Genomic DNA, 18648 nt, shown 5'->3' with positions numbered 1-18648 from the left:
ACAGAAACAAAAAGAAATAGAATTTATGCAACGTGTGAACATAGATTGATAGGCACAAATAAGCAACATGTCATATAGTGACACAGAAATATAAAAAAATTCTGACTGCTATAAATATGAATGAACAGTCCGGGGCATCTGCTGAATGACCCTTACTGCTAAATGGGTGTGGCTAGGGGTATGGCTAGGGGCGTGGTCAAAATTTGCCACGGCGCGCTGCGCGCGCCGCATACTTTGTCCCTCTTTCCTTTCTTGAAAAGTTGGGAGGTGTGCTTTAACCCCTATACAAGGATTTGGAATTACACAGGGCCCTGGAGATCACTACCTGTGGAAGGCTGCAGTCTGAGAGAGTAGTAGTTAGGCAGGGTCAAACCAGGAATTGCGGAACAGGGACAGAATCGGCAGGCAAAGACGTAATCAGAAACAAGCAAAGGTCAAAACCAGCGAGGTACAAAAACAGCAGGCAGGAGGGTAGTCAGGAAACAAGCGGTAATCAGTACAGGAAATCACAAAACAGGACGAAACAGGAGTCAGAATTTTCAGAACTATCTCTGGCAAAAGTCAGTAGAAAAGAGGGGCATTAAAAAGGGTGTGGTGTCTTCGCATAGGCTGTAGCTGCATGATGGTACTTCAGCTGGGAGACACCCGCCACCTACAGTCAGCCAGTGGTACTGCAGATCCCCAGGAAACCCAGACCAGTGGATGAGCGGAGCCTGCGCCCACTGGCGCCACTGTCATCGACTCCTCTCCCATCACCAGCACCATCCATGGCAGGAACACAGCGTCGCCTGGCGATCGGAGTAGAAGTCGATGGAGCGGATTCCGGTGGTGACGTAACATGTGCTTACCGTTTGTAGATGCTGCGCCATTCCATGCATTAGAGGACTTGCTCAGAGATTAATTGACTCTGCCATTACGAAAACTATGTATTAGCGAATGGAGACCTTGGAACCCGATGAAAGTTTGGAAATTATGGAACTCAATAATTATTCCGAAGATTACCGTATACTCTCCCCTGACATAATCAATACTCTTTAGTATGAAGAAATTTGTGAAAACCATGAAAGGAAAACTATAGCCCTGATGATGACATCGAAATGATATTTAAAATTACAAAAAGAGGGAATGTCGTAATAATAGTAATATATAATCTCTTTATTAATACCTATGTATATATTCATTTAATATAACATTGTAAACTTGTGAACTTAGGACCTTACACTCTTCGTAGAATATCAATTAATCAATTTACATTTGGATTATCTTATGGGGTTAGTAACAATGTCTAATTTGTAGGTAATAGAAAAAAGTTAAGTTTAAGATTAAATTTCCGCTAAATGTACATAAACAGTTATTGTATCTCAGAACATAATTCTATGAAATGTCATTTTTTGGAAAGTCCCGTTTGAACTTGTTTTCATTTTCTCTATATAAACCTAATGAAATTGTATTGACATTTTGCTGATTGTCTTGCTGGCAAGATAAAAATGAATAGACGTATTCACGGATTTTAGATGTCCTCTATTCTATATTTGGTAACAGACTAATAGAATTCCACTGACACATATTGGGAGTCGGCACCGCAGGGAGAGACACTTGCAATCTCTGAAAGGCTCTCACTTGGGGGTAAAATGTTTTTGGATGTAGTGTGTAAAAAAAATAAGCTTTAGGCTATGTGCCCACGGGACTCTGTATCTGCGGATTTTTCTGCATCAAAATCCGCAGCTTTCCCCCGTAATCCGCACCTTTTCATAGGTGCGGATTTGATGCGGATTTGACGCGGATTTTGTTGCGGATTTTGCGTTTTGTTTTTTTAAATTCAATTGAATAGGCAAAATCCGCACGAAAATCCGCAACAATATTTGACATGCTGCAGATTTTTCCGCATGAAAATTTCCGCTGCGGAAAAATCTGCAGCGTGGGCACAGCATTTACCAAATGTCATAGAAATGGCTGGGGAGTAGCTGTGCTGCAGATTTCTGGAAAATCCGCGGCTTTTCCGCGAGAAATCCGCTGCAAAATCCGCGCATTTTCCGCAGCATGGGCACATAGCCTTATAGTTGATATCATCGTCTATAAGGCTCGGGCCATACAGGGTCTTTTCCTTCAGTAAACTCATCTCAGTATTTCCCTATTTTGCAAAAAGTGGTCACGACTATTAAAGGAACTTCTGCATGGTCAGGCATCTTTCTGAGGAGCACGAGCAATGTAATCTAATGTGGTGATTTTTGAAAAAAAAAAAAGTATTTTTTTATGCTTTTATGAGAATAATGGTAAAAGATGTGACAAAAACAGTTCATATAATTACACCCCCAAGGAAACAGATCCTACATGAGTCTCCTGTCACTTCCTGAATGCTCCATCAATCATATATTCTTCTCCCTGTGATGTCACCAGTCGCCAGGTAGATTTCTTCTATGATGATGGTTCCTCACATCTGCTGCTCCCTGTTATTTTTACAGAACCATAATACACACATAACGCAGCATGAAGGGGCTCGGAGAAGGCGGCAGTGAAGGTGTGTAAGTGTCTGATGGGGTTACACAGCTCATAAAAGGACAACTGCCCGGCCTCATAATCCAGACAGATCCGGAACCTATCACTGGAGATCTGCTGAGGTAACCGGATCACTTTACTGTCAGGTATCACCGAATACTGATTATTATACCCCGGCTCTTTATATAAACACCAGGACATGTCACTATTTCCAATGTATGACGGAGGCCCCCTCCTGTCTATACTGGGGTAACACATCCCCACTTTCCACCTCCATGACCCACTGATCTCCACATCCCAGTAATGTCGTCCTGAGGTAAATCTCCTGCCGCTCATCACCTGATTATACAGGAATCTCTCTGCTGTTTCTGGACGATTCTGTCTTATTCGTTTGTAGGTCGCAGTTTTCAGGTCGTCTGATATAAGGAGATTATTGGCAGCTGTGTTTACATCCAGTAATATGTCTGCAGGACCCTCCCCATAGATTCCTCCTTTTCCTGAAACTTTTACCTTCTCAGGATCACCTCCTGTCCCGAATACTTCAGGACTTGGGGATTGTTCCCTCATTTTGTTCTTTTTTTCAGGTGTGATGGTCTGAAGATATGTTATTATATCAGAGAAAGCTGCATGTAAAATCCCTGTAATTACATCCACATCTATATGATATGTCTTATCATGTCCCCCTGTATCTTCATCACCTCCATCTTGTCCACTTGTCTCCTCATCATCTCCATCTTGTCCTCCTGTGTCCTCATCACCTCCGTCCATCTCAGGATTACACAAGTCCCCGGTGTCTGGATCCTGTAAGACGGTCAGTGGATCAGTCATGTTACACAGCTCCTCGATGTGCCTCATCTTCCTAGACAGTTCAACCTTCTCTATTTCCAGCTTCTTGATCACATCAGACAGTGACAGTGACACCTGCTCTCCTCGCCTGGAGATCTCACTCAGGATCTTCTTCTCCAGGTCGTCCATCTGTCTCCTGATGTCTGTAATCAGGGCAGTGACTCTCTCGACCTCCCCAGATGCTTTTTCTTGAGCTTTTCTCCTGTTCTCCTCCAGACTCTGGACTCTATCCTCAGTCTTCTCTCTCTTTGTGATCAGTTTCTGGAGAACATTTCTTAGTTTATTCTTCTTCTTCTCAGAGGCCTCATCCAGCATCTCCACCTGGTGTCCCCGATGTTCTCCGGCCAAACTGCAGGACACACAGATACAAGCAGCGTCCTCCGTGCAGTAATATTCCAGGATCTTCTTATGGACAGAACATTTCCGGTTCTCCAGAGAAGTGCTGGGATCAGTTAGGACGTGTTCTGCTCCTTTGCTGTGAACCCTCAGGTGATTATCACACAGAGAAGCCTCACAGTGTAGACAGGATCTAACAGCAGGTACAGGAGAATCAATACAATAAGTGCAGCGGATCCCGGTGATCTCCTCCTGATGTGACTGAGTAGACAGAAAACGTTCCACTACGTTACATAATGTTATGTTCCTCTTCAGTGTCGGCCGCTTGTTGAACTTCTCTCTGCAGTCAGGACAGAAATAATCTCCAGATTCGTCCTGTGTATTCAGTGCATCATCAATACATTCCCAGCAGAAGTTGTGTCCACATGTCAGGGTTACGGGATCTGTATACATGGATAGACAGATGGAGCAGAGCAGCTCTTCACTCAGAATAGCAGACGCCATGGCTTCGTTTATTGCAAGAAAGGAAACTGAAAGTGTATATGTATGTTATAGGGCGTATATCAGGAAATATGACATTGCATATCTTGTGGCTGGGAGTTTATTATCATATAATCTTCTAGATGGCAACAGAAAAATAGGTAACCTGGAAGGAGTAGATTTCTCCATGTTTGTATTTTGCGCTCCTGTTAGAATGTAAGCTCCTGCGATCAGATGATCATTTCTTCACTCTCCCGTTGATGTTCTTTTTTGTAGTTAATGTTTATTCCTTACTGTCCTTATTGTACAATTCTGTAATATACAGATGTGTTATCAGTAGTGATGAGTGAACAGTCCGGTGCTCATTATGCCTAACTAGCATTTGTTGCTCGGGTGCTCGGTCCTCGTTTCTCGTTTATCTAGTATCATGGAAGTCAATGGGGAATGTGAGCATTTTTGCTGAAAATCTTCTTGTTGTCAGTGTAGATGACAACGGGATGCACAGCCCCTCCAGTAGGTAATGCTACTCCTCCAGAGCCAGCTTAATTGCCAATAATTCTCATCGCCAATCAAGTAGTTGCTCTCACGGGCAGAGAAGGCCTTGGAAAGAAGCCACAGGTTTTCATCCAACAAGTAGAAGATTTCTGAGTGAGAACCAGTCAAAGAAGAAGTTACCAGGCTCCTTGCATCTTCTCGCCCTACTACCTGCACCAGTGACCTTCAGTCCCATCACCTTCAGTCCCCTGCCCTGGCTCTCACCACTCACCTAACTAAAATATTTAACCTCTCTCTCATTTGGTGTCTTTCCCTCCTCCTTCAAACATGCCAGCATACACTCTTTATTAAAAAAAAAACTTCCCTGGTCCTTGAACTACAGACCTGTCTTTACTCTTTAAACTTCTGGAATGCTTGGTCCAGTCCCATCTAATTTGCTATCTTTAAGATAATTCTCTTCTTGACCCTTTACAATCTGGTTTCCGCTCCTTAGGGCGGCTTTGCACGTTGCAACATCGCACGTGCGATGTCGGTGGGGTCAAATTGAAAGTGACGCACATCCGGCGTCACTTTCGACATCGTAGTGTGTAAATCCTAGATGATACGATTAACGAGCGCAAAAGCGTCGTTATCGTATCATTGGTGTAGGCTCCGACTTTTTCATAATTACACTGCCGCGACAGGTACGATGTTGTTCCTCGTTCCTGCGGCAGCACACATCGCTGTGTGTGAAGCCGCAGGAGCGAGGAACATCTCCTTACCTGCCGCCGGCGGCTATAGGGAAGGAAGAAGGTGGGCGGGATATTTACATCCTGCTCATCTCTGCCCCTCCGCTTTGATTGGCCGCCTGCCGTGTGACGTCGCTGTGACGTTGTACGACCCGCCCCCTTAGGAAGGAGGCGGGACGCCGGCCAGAGCGACGTCGCAGGACAGGTGAGCGCATGTGAAGCTGGCGTAGCAATAATGTTTGCTACGCCAGGAATCACAAGATATCGCTGCTGCAACGGGGGCGGGGACTATCACGTGCGACATCGCAGCATCGGCTTGCGATGTCGCAACGTGCAAAGCCCGCCTTACACTCTACTGAACCTGCACTTAGTAGTTGGTAATGATTTACTAACCGCTAAATCTAAAGGACACTGTTCCCTGTTGATTCTCCTGGATCTCTCTGCTGCATTCGACATCATGGATCACGAGCTCCTCTCACCATGCTCTACTCTATCGGGCTCAAGGACACCGCGCTCTGCTGGTTCTCCTACCTCTCTCACTGCTCCTTCACTGTGTCCTTCACTGTTTCCTCTTCCTCTCCTCTTGATCTCTCTGTTGGGTTTCCTCAGGGTTCAATCCTAGGCCCACCTCATGTTCTCTCTATACACTGCACCTATTGGACAAACCATCAATAGATTCAGTTCCCAGTACCATCTCTATGCTGATGACATCCAACTGTACACATCGTCTCCTGACATCACCCCTGCATTATTACAAAATACCAACAATCGTCTGTCTGCTATCTTCAACATCATGTCCTCTTTCTATCTAAAATTGAATCTCCAAAAACTGAACTTCTCATATTTCATCCCTGTACTTTACCTTCCTAAATCCAATATTACCATTTCCATGTGTGGTTCGATCATTAATTCCCTGCAGCACGCCCACCGCCTTGGGGTCATATTTGACTCAGATCTCTTCTTCTCTCACTACATCCGATCATTCGCTCACTCATATCAACTCCACCTCAAAAACATCTCTAGAACTTGACCTTTTTTTAACATTCACTCTGCAAAAACTCTTACTGTCGCTCTTATTCACTCTCGTCTGGACTATTGCAACTCTCTATCTCCCTCTTTTTAAACTCTCGACTCCAAACCAGCCTGAATGAACCAGCCAGTATCTTATTCCTCTCAAACCTATTTAGCGATGCCTCCACCTTGTGTCAGTCATTGTACTGGTTGACCATCCACTACAGAGTACAATATAAACTACAACTACTACTATAAACTACAATATAACCAGCCTCTGCAAGATCTGGTGAACATTTAACCTATGTGTTAGCAGGTCGGGGCAGAACACTAGGCTGTCCTCCAGGTACATGACCACACATGAGTAGAGAATGTCCTGGAAAATATAATTTACAAACTCTTGGAAGACTGTAAGAGTATTACCTGATACTCGTAGTGAGTGTCGCGGGTGTTAAAGGTGGTCTTCCGTTTGTCCCCAGATCGTATTCAGACAAGATTATATGTCCCATGGAGGTCGAGTTTGGAAAAGATTCTGGAGCCTCTGAGACGGTCGAACAATTCCGGTATAAGAGGCAGCAGAGATTTACTCTTGACTATAATCTAATTGAGACCCCTATTGCTTATACTTGACCAGAGAGAGACTACAAAGAAGTGAGGAACCCAGAAATAGGTCAATTGGTTAATTATATGGCCTATGTGGTGGTAATGTCTCAGTTTCCTTCCTGTCAAAGACGTCCACGTAGGACCAGTATGCGAGTGGCAGACCCGTAAGATTTGATGGAGTCACTGGTGGTTGGACAGGACGGACAGGAACGAGACATTTGTTTTGACAGCACTGAACCCATCTGAGCACCTCACTAAATCTTCAGTCAAAGACAGGTTAGTGGATTTGAAACCATGACAGGCCTAGTAGAAGTGGATGTGACAGACCTCGTAGCACGTAGAAATGATTCTCAGAGTGCAGCATTCCCACCCGAAGTTCCACTTGCTCTGTGATGAACTAGATGGCCTCGGTCAGGGGTTTTCCATCAACGAATGACACCACTAGCGAAGCTTGAAGTCATTGGAAAGGAATCTGATACCGATCCATCACAGCTTGTTGCCCAAAGTTTCCTGCAGATGTGGAGTCCAGATAGGCCGATACGAGTGAACTGGGTGTTGCCACAAGTTATGGGTACAGACAGAGACAGAGGTGGTGAGGATTCTCTCTCACCCAGGGTAGCCTCTCCTATGGACCCTAGACTTGGGAGTTTCCCAGCTTGACAAGACAGGAACGGATCTGGTGTTTTGGACTTCGGCATAAAAGGCACCTTTTCAGTAATCAATCACGCCATGTTTTTACACCATTTACCAATCCCCATAAATAGTTTGATCGCTGTGAAGAGAAGTTCATTAAGTAGAAAACCACGGCATACACCATCCAAGATCCAAAAAGTGCTTTTTTTCTATAGCGTGTAGGTAACATAGCGGAGAAGAGAGAGCCGGGTGCAGGCCCCCCAAGGACGACGACGGCCGTTTCGCACCTTGTGTGCTTCTACGGGTCACAAGATGTGAAACGACCATCGTCCTTGGGGGGGCCTGCACCCGGCTCTCTCTTCCACGCTACTTTACCTGCACGCTATATGGAATAAAAGCACTTTTTGGATCTTGGCTTGTTACACCTCGTGGCTCCCCTGTTGCAAGGAATGATGTGGTCTCCCATTCCTTGCCTGCCACAAGCCCTCCTGCTCAGCAGCACCGAAGGTCTGGGAGACTGCGCAATATGTAGGGGATGCCTGCTCAGAGAGGCAGCAGGAGTATTGCACCTCGTGGTTCTCCTGTTGCAAGGAATGAAGCAGTCTCCCATTCCTTGCCTACCACAAGCCCTCCTGCTCAGCAGCCCCAAAGGTCTGGGAGACTACGCAATGTGCAGAGCTTAACTGCTCAGGGAAGCAGCAAGACTTCCGTTATCCTTGCACATTATTTTGAAACCGAGGATCCCCCTTCTATGTCCCAGAGGCGGGAAGATGAGCATGTGCACTACGTGGCATCTTCTGATTCGCCCACTGACGTCACACGGCTTGATGACGAGGCTGGTGATGTGGTGAACCCTGACTGGCCGGGCTGGGACGTCGTGGACCCTGATTAGGCCAAGGCCGTCATCTCCGCCTCGCACCCGCCCTTTGATGGAGCTGCGCCTCCTTAAAAGCTCCTCCTGCCAATATGGTGGCGCGTGACTGTCCTCTATTGTTGGATGACTGGCAGTGTGCTGCTATGCCGCTGTACAGGCATTTTTGTCTACTTGTGGGCTTTGCCTTTGCTGCTCCGGCAGTACCTTGTTTGCAGGCTGTGTTCCTGCCCTAGGTGAGCTCCTTGGGACTCCTTCGGACTCACCTGGTTCTTGAAGCACACGTGCGTGGGCACCGCTGTGCTACCCTCGTGCCACTTTTCCGTGACTTTCCTCTGGGCACATGTGCGTGGGCACCGCTGTGCTTCCTCGTGCAACAAGTACACCGAGCTGTGAGCCCTGTGCCATACAACCCTCACGGGTTAGGGCGGGCCGGTGTACGCAGATCGTCTGTGATGTAGCAGCTGATCGTCAATCACTCTTCAATAACCATAGCAGCGGTCCCCTACACCGCACAGTGGACCTTGACCGGTGGAAGCTGTCTCTATACCATCTTGGCACGCTTCCCCGGGTCCCCCTCGTAACATTACGGTTGCGCCAAAGGTCTGCTTATGGCTGAAGAGCAGCAGCAGTTACTGCGTTCTGTGCAGCAGTTGGAGTCACGGTTGGCAGCAGTGGAGCAGTCCTCCTCCGATAAGGCTGCTCTGGCGACAGTCGCCACCCAGGCGGCTACTCAGGCTGTGGTATTGGGCGGAAGGTCACCTCGCCTTGCGCTTCCAGAGCGCTTTAGCGGGGACAGCTCCGACTGCCGTGGTTTTATAAATCAGGTCACCACCTACTTGGAGCTGTCCGCGACTCATTATGCTACTGAGAAGGCGAAGGTAGCCTTCGTCCAGTCCCTGCTCACAGGGAGAGCGCTGAAGTGGTCCAATCCCGTTGTGGGAGCGTGGAGATCGGGTGGTGAATAACCTTGCAGCTTATCTTAGGGCCAGGAGAATGGTGTTCCTCGGGCCTCAAGTCACCCATGACTCCGCACTGCGGCTTTTACGACTTCGGCAAGGGTCCGCTTCAGTCGGGGACTTTGCGGTGCACTTCAGGACACTCGCCACAGAGCTGGACTGGCCAGATAAGGTCGTTGTTCCTGTGCTCTGGGAGGGCCTGGCAGGGTTCGTAAAAGACGCACTGGCCACGCGTGAGGTGCCTGCCACCTTAGAGTCTTTGATTCAAAATGCTTCTCGCATCGATATCCACCAGGCGGAGAGGAGGCTCAAGGTCTCTTCGGCACCCACGTCTACCCGGCCAAAAAAGCGTCTGGCCCCTATCTTCCACCGGACAGGTCTCCCAGCCAGCTCTGTAGACTACTCCGTGGAGTCAATGGAGGTGTCCAAAGCGGCCTCCTCTACCACAGGTCCTTGGTCTTCTGTCATCTGCTTTTCCTGTGGGCAGAGAGGACACATAGCTACCCGATGTCCTAAACCATCGGGAAAAGACAGCGTCTAGTTTCCATCAGAGGGGGGACTCTAGACGCTGCCTCTCCATCTAGGTTGACCATCAGTGCCCAGTTGCAGTTCGGCACTACTGTCTTCTCTGCCCTGGCTTGCTTGGACTCTGGCGCTGATGGCAATTTCATTTCAACCTCCCTGGCAACTCAGTACTCAGTTCCCTTGGTTCTGTTGCCTAAGCCAATCAGGATCCGGGTAGTCAACGGGTCCCTACTTGTCGATCCCATTACCCAGATCACCATCCCTCTCAGGATGGACGTACCACCAGGACACCATGAGCAGGTGTCCTTCCTGGTGCTTCCAGAGGGGACAGCTGAGATCATACTGGGACTCCCCTGGTTGAGACAGCATGCTCCTATACTCAACTGGGCAACAGGGGAGATCTCGTCCTGGGCAGGGTCGTGTAGGGAGCACCTCGTGACTACCGGACAACCCACTACCATCAGGTGGGTTGGGTCTTCGGGGGAAAGCGAGAGGTCGGATTTACCAGCACCTTATGAGGCTTACAGGGACATCTTCTCTAAGAGGGCTGCAGATACTCCTATCCCCCACCACCGGCCATACGATTGCCGAATAGACCTGAAGCCAGGCTCCGAGCCCCCTAGGGGTAGAGTGAATCCACTCTCTACTCCAGAGACGGAGGCTATGTTCAAATATATCCAGGACAGCCTGGCGAAAGGGTTCATTCGCAACTCTATATCACCGGCCGGTGCGGGGTTCTTTTTCGTGCAGAAAAAGGAAGGGGATCTGCGCCCCTGTATCAACTAGAGGGGATTAAATGCAATTACGATTAAGAACAAATACCCGTTGCCCCTCATTACGGAGTTGTTTGATCGATTCTGCGGGGCAAAGGTCTTCACAAAGCTGGACTTACGCGGGGCATACAATCTAGTGCGAGTCCGAGAGGGCGATGAGTGGAAGACCGCCTTCAACACCAGGGACGGTCACTACAAGTATCTCGTAATGCCCTTCGGACTCTGCAATGCCTCCGCCGTGTTCCAAGACTTTGTGAATGACATTTTTCGGGATTTGTATCTTTCTGTGGTTGCATACCTGGATGACATCCTCATTTTCTCCCCCGATCTTGCCACCCATCGGAGGGATGTCATCTGGGTACTCAAGAGGCTCCGCACCCATTCTTTATACGCTAAGCTGGAGTAGTGTGTTTTTGAACGTGAATCCTTGCTGTTCATGTGATATCTCGTGTCCAGTCAGGGGTTAGCAATGGATCCGGGGAAGTTGGAGACAGTGATGAACTGGCCTGAACCCCGCTCGCTGAAGGCGATCCAGCGATTCTTGGGGTTCATTAATTATTATCGCCAGTTCATTCCCAACTTTTCGACGGTGGCAGCACCCATTAGTGCCTTTACCCGCAAGGGCGCTAATCCCAAAGCGTGGACACGGGAGACGGTAGAGGCTTTTCACACTCTCAAAACCAACTTCTCCAGAGCTCCCATCCTTCATTGTCCAGACGTCTCCAAACCCGTTCTACTGGAGGTAGACGACTCTTCGGTCGATGCAGGTGCAGTCCTGTACCAGAAAAATAAACGAGGAAGGAAGCATCCGTGCTTCTTTTTCTCAAAGACCTTCTCTCCGGCCGAGAGGAACTACTCCATAGGGGATAGGGAGTTACTGGCGATGAAATTAGCATTTCAGGAGTGGCGGCATCTCCTGGAGGGTGCGAAGCATCCCTTTGAGGTATTTTCCGACCATAAAAACCTCACATACCTCCAGACAGCACAACGCCTGAACCCAAGGCAGGCTCGTTGGTCTCTGTTCTTCTCCCAGTTCCGCTTTATTATCCGCCACGTGGCCTGTGAGAAGAACGTACGGGCCGATGCCTTGTCGGGTTGTATGGTCATGCTGGAGGAAGAAGAGGAGGAGCCTCGTCTTATTTTACCACCAGACAGCTTGAGGATGGTCACCCCCACTTCTCTGGACCAGGTGCCACCTGGCAAGACCCTCGTTCCCCCTGAGTTACGGAACAAGGTGCTATCCTGGGCCCATGCCTCCAAGGTCGGGGGTCACTTCGGGGTCAAAAGGACCAGAGACCTAGAGGTCAGGCATTATTGGTGGCCGAGAGTAGCCCAGGACATACAGGGGTATGTGGGAGCCTGTATGTAGTGTGCACGGAATAAGCCGTCCCGGCAGAGACCTGCGGGTCTTCTTCACCCACTGCCGGTGTCGGATCGTCACTCGGAAGTGGTGGGGATAGACTTCCTGGGCGATCTTCCCAAGTCAACTGGGCACAGGGTCGTGTGAGTCATCACGGATCACTTTTCTAAAATGGTCCACTTGGTGCCTCTCCCACGACTCCCGACGTTACGTGCCCTCGCCACCTTGTTCAGTCGGCATTTTTTTAGTGCTGTCGTGCACATTTAGTGCTAGCTTTTTTAATTTTTCTTCATTGAATTGGTCGGTGGTTGACCCCCACCTTGCTATGCACCCCAATTTGGGATATATTCCACCTGTCTAGATTTTGGCGGTTGGTGACTGTTCACATTCAGTCATCAGGCCCTGTCCACAGGCTATTTACTTCATGCAGCATTTGCTTGGACCTGTCCTGCCCACAGCCATGACTCAGTCATGGGTACAGGATTGAAATAGACCAGGTGAGTGCTGCTAAGAGCAGTTCTACTATTCATATGTGAGGCCGTATGGCACATTTTATAAAAATATTTTAGTGTAGGACTGCCCCAACAGAGATTTGCCGTAAAGTGGCGGGGTGGCTCAAGAAATTGCAATTGTTTGCCAAAAATCTCATATTTATAATAAGTACAGTTGGAATTTTTAGTGCTGTAGTGCACATTTAGTGCTAACTTTTTTGATTTTTCTCCATAGGAGATAGGGAGTTACTTGCGATGAAATTAGAATTTCAGGAGTGGCGGCATCTCCTGGAGGGTGCGAAGCATCCATTTGAGATATTTTCCGACCATAAAAACCTCACATACCTCCAGACAGCACAACGCCTGAACCCAAGGCAGGCTCGTTGGTCTCTGTTCTTCTCCCAGTTCCGCTTTATTATCCGCCACGTGGCCTGTGAGAAGAACCTACGGGCCGATGCCTTGTCGGGTTGTATGGTCATGCTGGAGAAGAAGAGGAGGAACCTCGTCTTATTTTACCCCCGGACAGCTTGAGGATGGTCACCCCCACTTCTCTGGACCAGGTGCCACCTGGCAAGACCCTCGTTTCCCCTGAGTTACGGAACGAGGTGCTATCCTGGGCCCATGCCTCCAAGGTCGGGGGTCACTTCGGGGTCAAAAGGACCAGAGACCTAGAGGCCAGGCATTATTGGTGGCCGAAAGTAGCCCAGGACATACAGGAGTATGTGGGAGCCGGTATGTCGTGTACACGGAATAAGCCGTCCCGGCAGAGACCTGCGTTTCTTCTTCACCCACTGCTGGTGCCGGAACGTCCCTGGGAAGTGGTGGGGATGGACTTCCTGGGTGATCTGCCCAAGTCAGCTGGGCACAGGCTCGTGTGAGTCATCACGGATCACTTTTCTAAAATAGTCCACTTGGTGTCTCTCCCACGACTCCCGACGTCACATGCCCTCGCCACCTTGTTCATTTGACATGTATTTAGATTGTATGGCATGCCTTACAAGGTGGTGAGTGACCGGGGTCCCCAGTTCGCGTCTCACTTCTGGAGAGAACTCTGTAAGCTCTTGCAGATAGAGCTTAACATCTCCCGTTTACCATCCTGAGACCAATGGACTGGTGGAGAGGACCAATCAGACCCTGGTAACTAACCTTCGCCACTTCTTCTCCGCGCACCACGACAACTGGGCTAACCTCCTTCCTTGGGCCGAATGTGCCATCAATAATGCAGTCCACGAGTCCTCTGGCCAGACCCCGTTCCTGCTTAACAATGCACAACATCCCAGAATCCCGGTCCCGATGCCCATTACGTCACCCGATCCTAGAGTGGAGGATTGGGCGACCGAGGCCCGGGAGATCTGGGATAACACCCAGGAGGCCCTTAACAGGGCTAAAGACCGGATGGTGAAGACGGCTGATGAGCACTGCCACCCTGCACCATCTTTCACTCCTGGTGACCTAGTGTGGCTGTCCTCTAAGAATATCAACCTACGGGTACAGGCAGCCAAGTTCACCCCTAGGTACCTGAGCCCGTTTAAAGTCTTGGAGCAGGTAAACCCGGTGGCATACCGACTCCAGCTCCCTCCACGCTGGGCTATAGCCAATACCTTTCATGTGTCCCTTCTGAAACCCGTACGACTTAATAAATTCTTGGGGTCTCTGCCGGCCCAATCCGGCTCCTCGTCCGACGACCCTGAGGTAGTGAAGCTGGTGGAGACAAAGGTCATACGGGGCAGGAGGTACTACCTCGTGGAGTGGGCCGGTCATGGTCCGGAGCATAGATCCTGGGATTTGGAGGATCATATCCGCACCCCGGGTTTGGTAGCGGCCTTCGAGCACAGGCAGGAGGGGGGCCCTAGACAGGGGGGTAATGTTACACCTTGTGGCTCCCCTGCTGCAAGGAATGATGTGGTCTCCCATTCCTTGCCTGCCACGAGCCCTCTTGCTCAGCAGCCCCAAAGGTCTGGGAGACTACGCAATGTGCAGAGCTTAACTACTCAGGGAAGCAGCAAGACTTCCGTTATCCTTGCACATTGTGAAACCGAGGATCACGCTTCTATGTCCCAGAGGCGGGAAGATGAGCATGTGCACTATGTGGCGTCTTCTGATTCGCCCACTGACGTCACACGGCTTGATGACGAGGTGAACCCTGAATGGCCGGGCTGGGACGTCGTGGACCCTGATTAGGCCAAGGCCGTCATCTCCGCCTCGCACCCGCCCTTGGATGGAGCTGCGCCTCCTTAAAAGCTCCTCCTGCCAATATGGTGGCGTGCGACCGTCCTCTATTGTTGGATGACTGGCAGCATGCTGCTACGCCGATGTACAGGCATTTTTGTCTACTTGTGGGCTTTGCCTTTGCTGCTCCGGCAGTACCTTGTTTGCAGGCCGTGTTCCTGCCCTTACTGCCCCGGCAGTACCTTGTTTGCAGGCCGTGTTTCTGCCTTAGGTGAGCTCCTTGGGACTCCTTCAGACTCACCTGGTTCTTGAAGCACACGTGTGTGGGAACCGCTGTGCTACCCTCGTGCCACTTTTCCGTGACTTTCCTCTGGGCACACGTGCGTGGGCACCGCTGTGCTTCCTCATGCAACAAGTACACCAAGCTGTGAGCCCCGTGCCCTACAACCCTCACGGGTTAGGGCGGCCTGGTGTACGCAGATCGTCTGTGACGTAGCAGCCAATCGTCAGCAGCAACCCGCTCACTCTTCAATAACCATAGCAGCGGTCCCCTACACCGCACAGTGGACCTTGACCGGCGGAAGCTGTCTCTATACCATCTTGGCACGCTTCCCCGGGTGCCCCTCGTAACATTGGATGGTGTATGCCGTGGTTTTCTACTTTATGGACTTCTGTTCTGGATATCGCCTCTTCTCGTCCATGCGCACCCATTACCATTTCTTCTAAAAGGAGGACTGAGGCTGTTCTAAGGTCTTCGGTGTAAAGTATTGCACGGTTCAGTGCGGAACCATTTCTGTTTATTACATAGCCTGATCGCTGTGTTGTGCAGGAAATTGTTATTACAGGCTCCCCAAATATGTCCATGTTATTTGCCGATTTGTGATGCTTATTATTTTTTAAAAAACGTATTAGAATTACATATATATATACAGTCATATGAAAAAGTTTGGGCACTCCTATTAATGTTAACCTTTTTTCTTTATAACAATTTGGGTTTTTGCTATTTGAGTTTCATATATCTAATAACTGATGGACTGAGTAATATTTCTGGATTGAAATGAGGTTAATGTAATAACAGAAAATGTGCAATCCGCATTTAAACAAAATTTGACAGGTGCAAAAGTATGGGCACCTCAACATAAAAGTGACATTAATATTTTGTATATCCTCCTTTTTCAAAAATCACAGCCTCTAGTCGCTTTCTGTAGCTTTTAATGAGTTCCTGGATCCTGGATGAAGGTAGATTTGACCATTCCTGTTTACAAAACAATTCCAGGTCAGGTAAGTTTGATGGTCGCCGAGCATGGACAGCCGCTTCACATCATCCCACAGATGTTCAATGATATTCAGGTCTGGGGACTGGGATGGCCATTCCAGAACATTGTAATTGTTCCTCTGCATGAATGCCTGAGTAGATTTGGGGCGGTGTTTTGGATCATTGTCTTGCTGAAATATCCATCCCCTGCGTAACTTCAACTTCGTCACTGATTCTTGCACATTATTGTCAAGAATCTGCTGATACTGAGTTGAATCCCTGCGACCCTCAACTTTAACAAGATTCCCGGTGCCGGCATTGGCCACACAGCCGCAAAGCATGATGGAACCTCCACCAAATTTTACTGTGGGTAGCAAGTGCTCTTCTTAGAATGCCGTGTTTTTTTGCCTCCATGCATAACGCCTTTTTGTATGACCAAACAACTCAATCTTTGTTTCATCAGACCACAGGACCTTCTTCCAAAATGTAACTGGCTTGTCGAAATGTGCTTTTGCATACCTCAGGCGACTCTGTTTGTGGCGTGCTGCAGAAACGGCTTCTCTCGCATCACTCTCCCATACAACTTCTCCTTGTGCAAAGTGCGCTGTATTGTTGACCGATGCACATTGACACCATCTGCAGCAAGATGATGCTGCAGGTCTTTGGAGGTGGTCTGTGGATTGTCCTTCACTTTTCTCACCATTCTTCTTCTCTGCCTTTCTGATATTTTTCTTGGCCTGCCACTTCTGGGCTTAGCAAGAACTGTACCTGTGTTCTTCCATTTCCTTACTATGTTCCTCACAGTGGAAACTGACAGTTTAAATCTCTGAGACAACTTTTTGTAACTTCCCCTGAACAACTATGTTGAATAATCTTTGTTTTCAGATCATTTGAGAGTTGTTTTGAGGAGCCCATGATGCCACTCTTCATAGGAGATTCAAGTAAGAGAACAACTTGCAAGTGGCCACCTTAAATACCTTTTCTCATGATTGGATACACCTGCCTATGAAGTTCAAAGCTCAATTAGGTTAGAAAACCAATTTAGTGCTTCAGTATGTCAGTAAAAAGTAGTTAGGAGTGTTTCAAATCAAGAAATTGATAAGGGTGCCAATACTTTTGCACCGGTCAAATTTTGTTTAAATGCAGATTGCACATTTTCTGTTAGTACAATAAACCTCATTTCAATCCAGAAATATTACTCAGTCCATCAGTTATTAGATATATGAAACTGAAATAGCTGCTGCAAAAACCCAAATTGTTATCAAGAAAAAAGGTTAACATTAATAGGGGTGCCCAAACTTTTTCATATGACTGTATATATATATATATATATATATATATATGACTATTCTGCTTCTGGCTTCTCTGCCTGCTATACAGGTGAAGATTACTAAATCCTTCTATATCTCTCCGTTCAGGCAGTGGCTCAATGGTAGAGCTGCTGCTTATGGCCAAAGAGCTCACTAGTCCTGGGGAAGTTAGATCATAGGAGAATTTAATTTATGCATTGCACTGTATTGCGAGTTTATTTATGAACTGCGCTGAGAGGAGGAGCCAGGACAAGAACAGTGAATAGCAGGACAATGGGACAGAGCTTTTAAATCGGGACAGTCCTGCTGAATCCAGAATGGTTGAGAGCTATGCAATAAATATTAAATAGTTCATTTTCCTATATTCCGTCTTACTTTAGAGGACAATAAATTTCCATCGGCCAAGTCTTGGATACGTAAACAAACCAGGTCTAAGTATCAAGCATGACAATTATGTTCTCCAAATCCTAAGTACCCTCGGTTCTGGTTCTTCCTTCTTCTCCTTGGCACAGTGTTTTGTCCAGCCAGAGAGAATCCCTTTACTGTCCAGTTATACTTGTTGTTCAGTGTATTGTGTGGCTACTTGCAATTTAGTGGCTGTTGTAATAATATGTTTTGCAATGCATTTGTTATTTTCCACCATGTTTCTTTCTCTGTAACCTCTCCCATCCTGTGACCTCACATCCTGTTCTTCCTGGACAGTGCCAATTTGGCAGAAGGAAGGTTCAAAGCAGGAGAGAGGATTTCCTGTTACTTCTATCCCTCATCATAGTCCCTTCTTCTCTAGACATTTATACCTCATCAATTCTCAAGGTACAGTTAATAAACTACCTAAATTTGTTGAATCTTCCTCCCTGGATTATGTACATGCAGCTGGTCAGGCTAGAGAAGAGCAGATAGCCGGTAGCCTATACTCTACTGCTTGTACTATGATTCATGCTCACATCCTTTAGACACATCTGACCTACATATGTGGTGACTCTAAGGCTTCAGTCACCACAGGGTACTGCACCTTACTTAAGGTGTGGTAGTCATCCTGGATCCAGAGGAGGTCAGCACCGGTTCCACCACACACAACCATATACACACTGTCAGGTTGCCCTTTCCCACTGGGGACCGGCTAGGGTCGGGTTTTAAGGTAGTCCTCAAACATGGGGGGCTTCGACCCACTAGTGACAGGGAATCGGGGGAGGAGCAGCCACCAGGGGGAGTCAGGAGCCAACACAGCAGTTAGAGAATCTCCAGCAGGAGAGGACAGGAGCAGTCGGGTTTCCCGGTGGCTCTGGTGGGACGTAAGAGAATATGGT

The 18648-nt window shown here is 48.2% G+C and overlaps 1 protein-coding gene across 1 annotated transcript; it reads right to left on the bottom strand.

The window, feature by feature from the left end:
- Positions 1 to 1122: 1122 nt before the first annotated feature.
- LOC142302579 (E3 ubiquitin/ISG15 ligase TRIM25-like) lies at positions 1123 to 4714 on the bottom strand. The gene has a single exon (XM_075343681.1). The coding sequence runs from the start codon at positions 4180 to 4182 to the stop codon at positions 2416 to 2418; it is 1767 nt and encodes a 588-aa protein (XP_075199796.1). The 5' UTR covers positions 4183 to 4714; the 3' UTR covers positions 1123 to 2415.
- Positions 4715 to 18648: the final 13934 nt, after the last annotated feature.

The sequence above is a fragment of the Anomaloglossus baeobatrachus genome, chromosome 4 (genome assembly GCF_048569485.1).
Source record: "Anomaloglossus baeobatrachus isolate aAnoBae1 chromosome 4, aAnoBae1.hap1, whole genome shotgun sequence".
Lineage (NCBI taxonomy): Eukaryota > Metazoa > Chordata > Amphibia > Anura > Aromobatidae > Anomaloglossus > Anomaloglossus baeobatrachus.
This window is presented reverse-complemented; position numbering and strand designations above follow the sequence as displayed.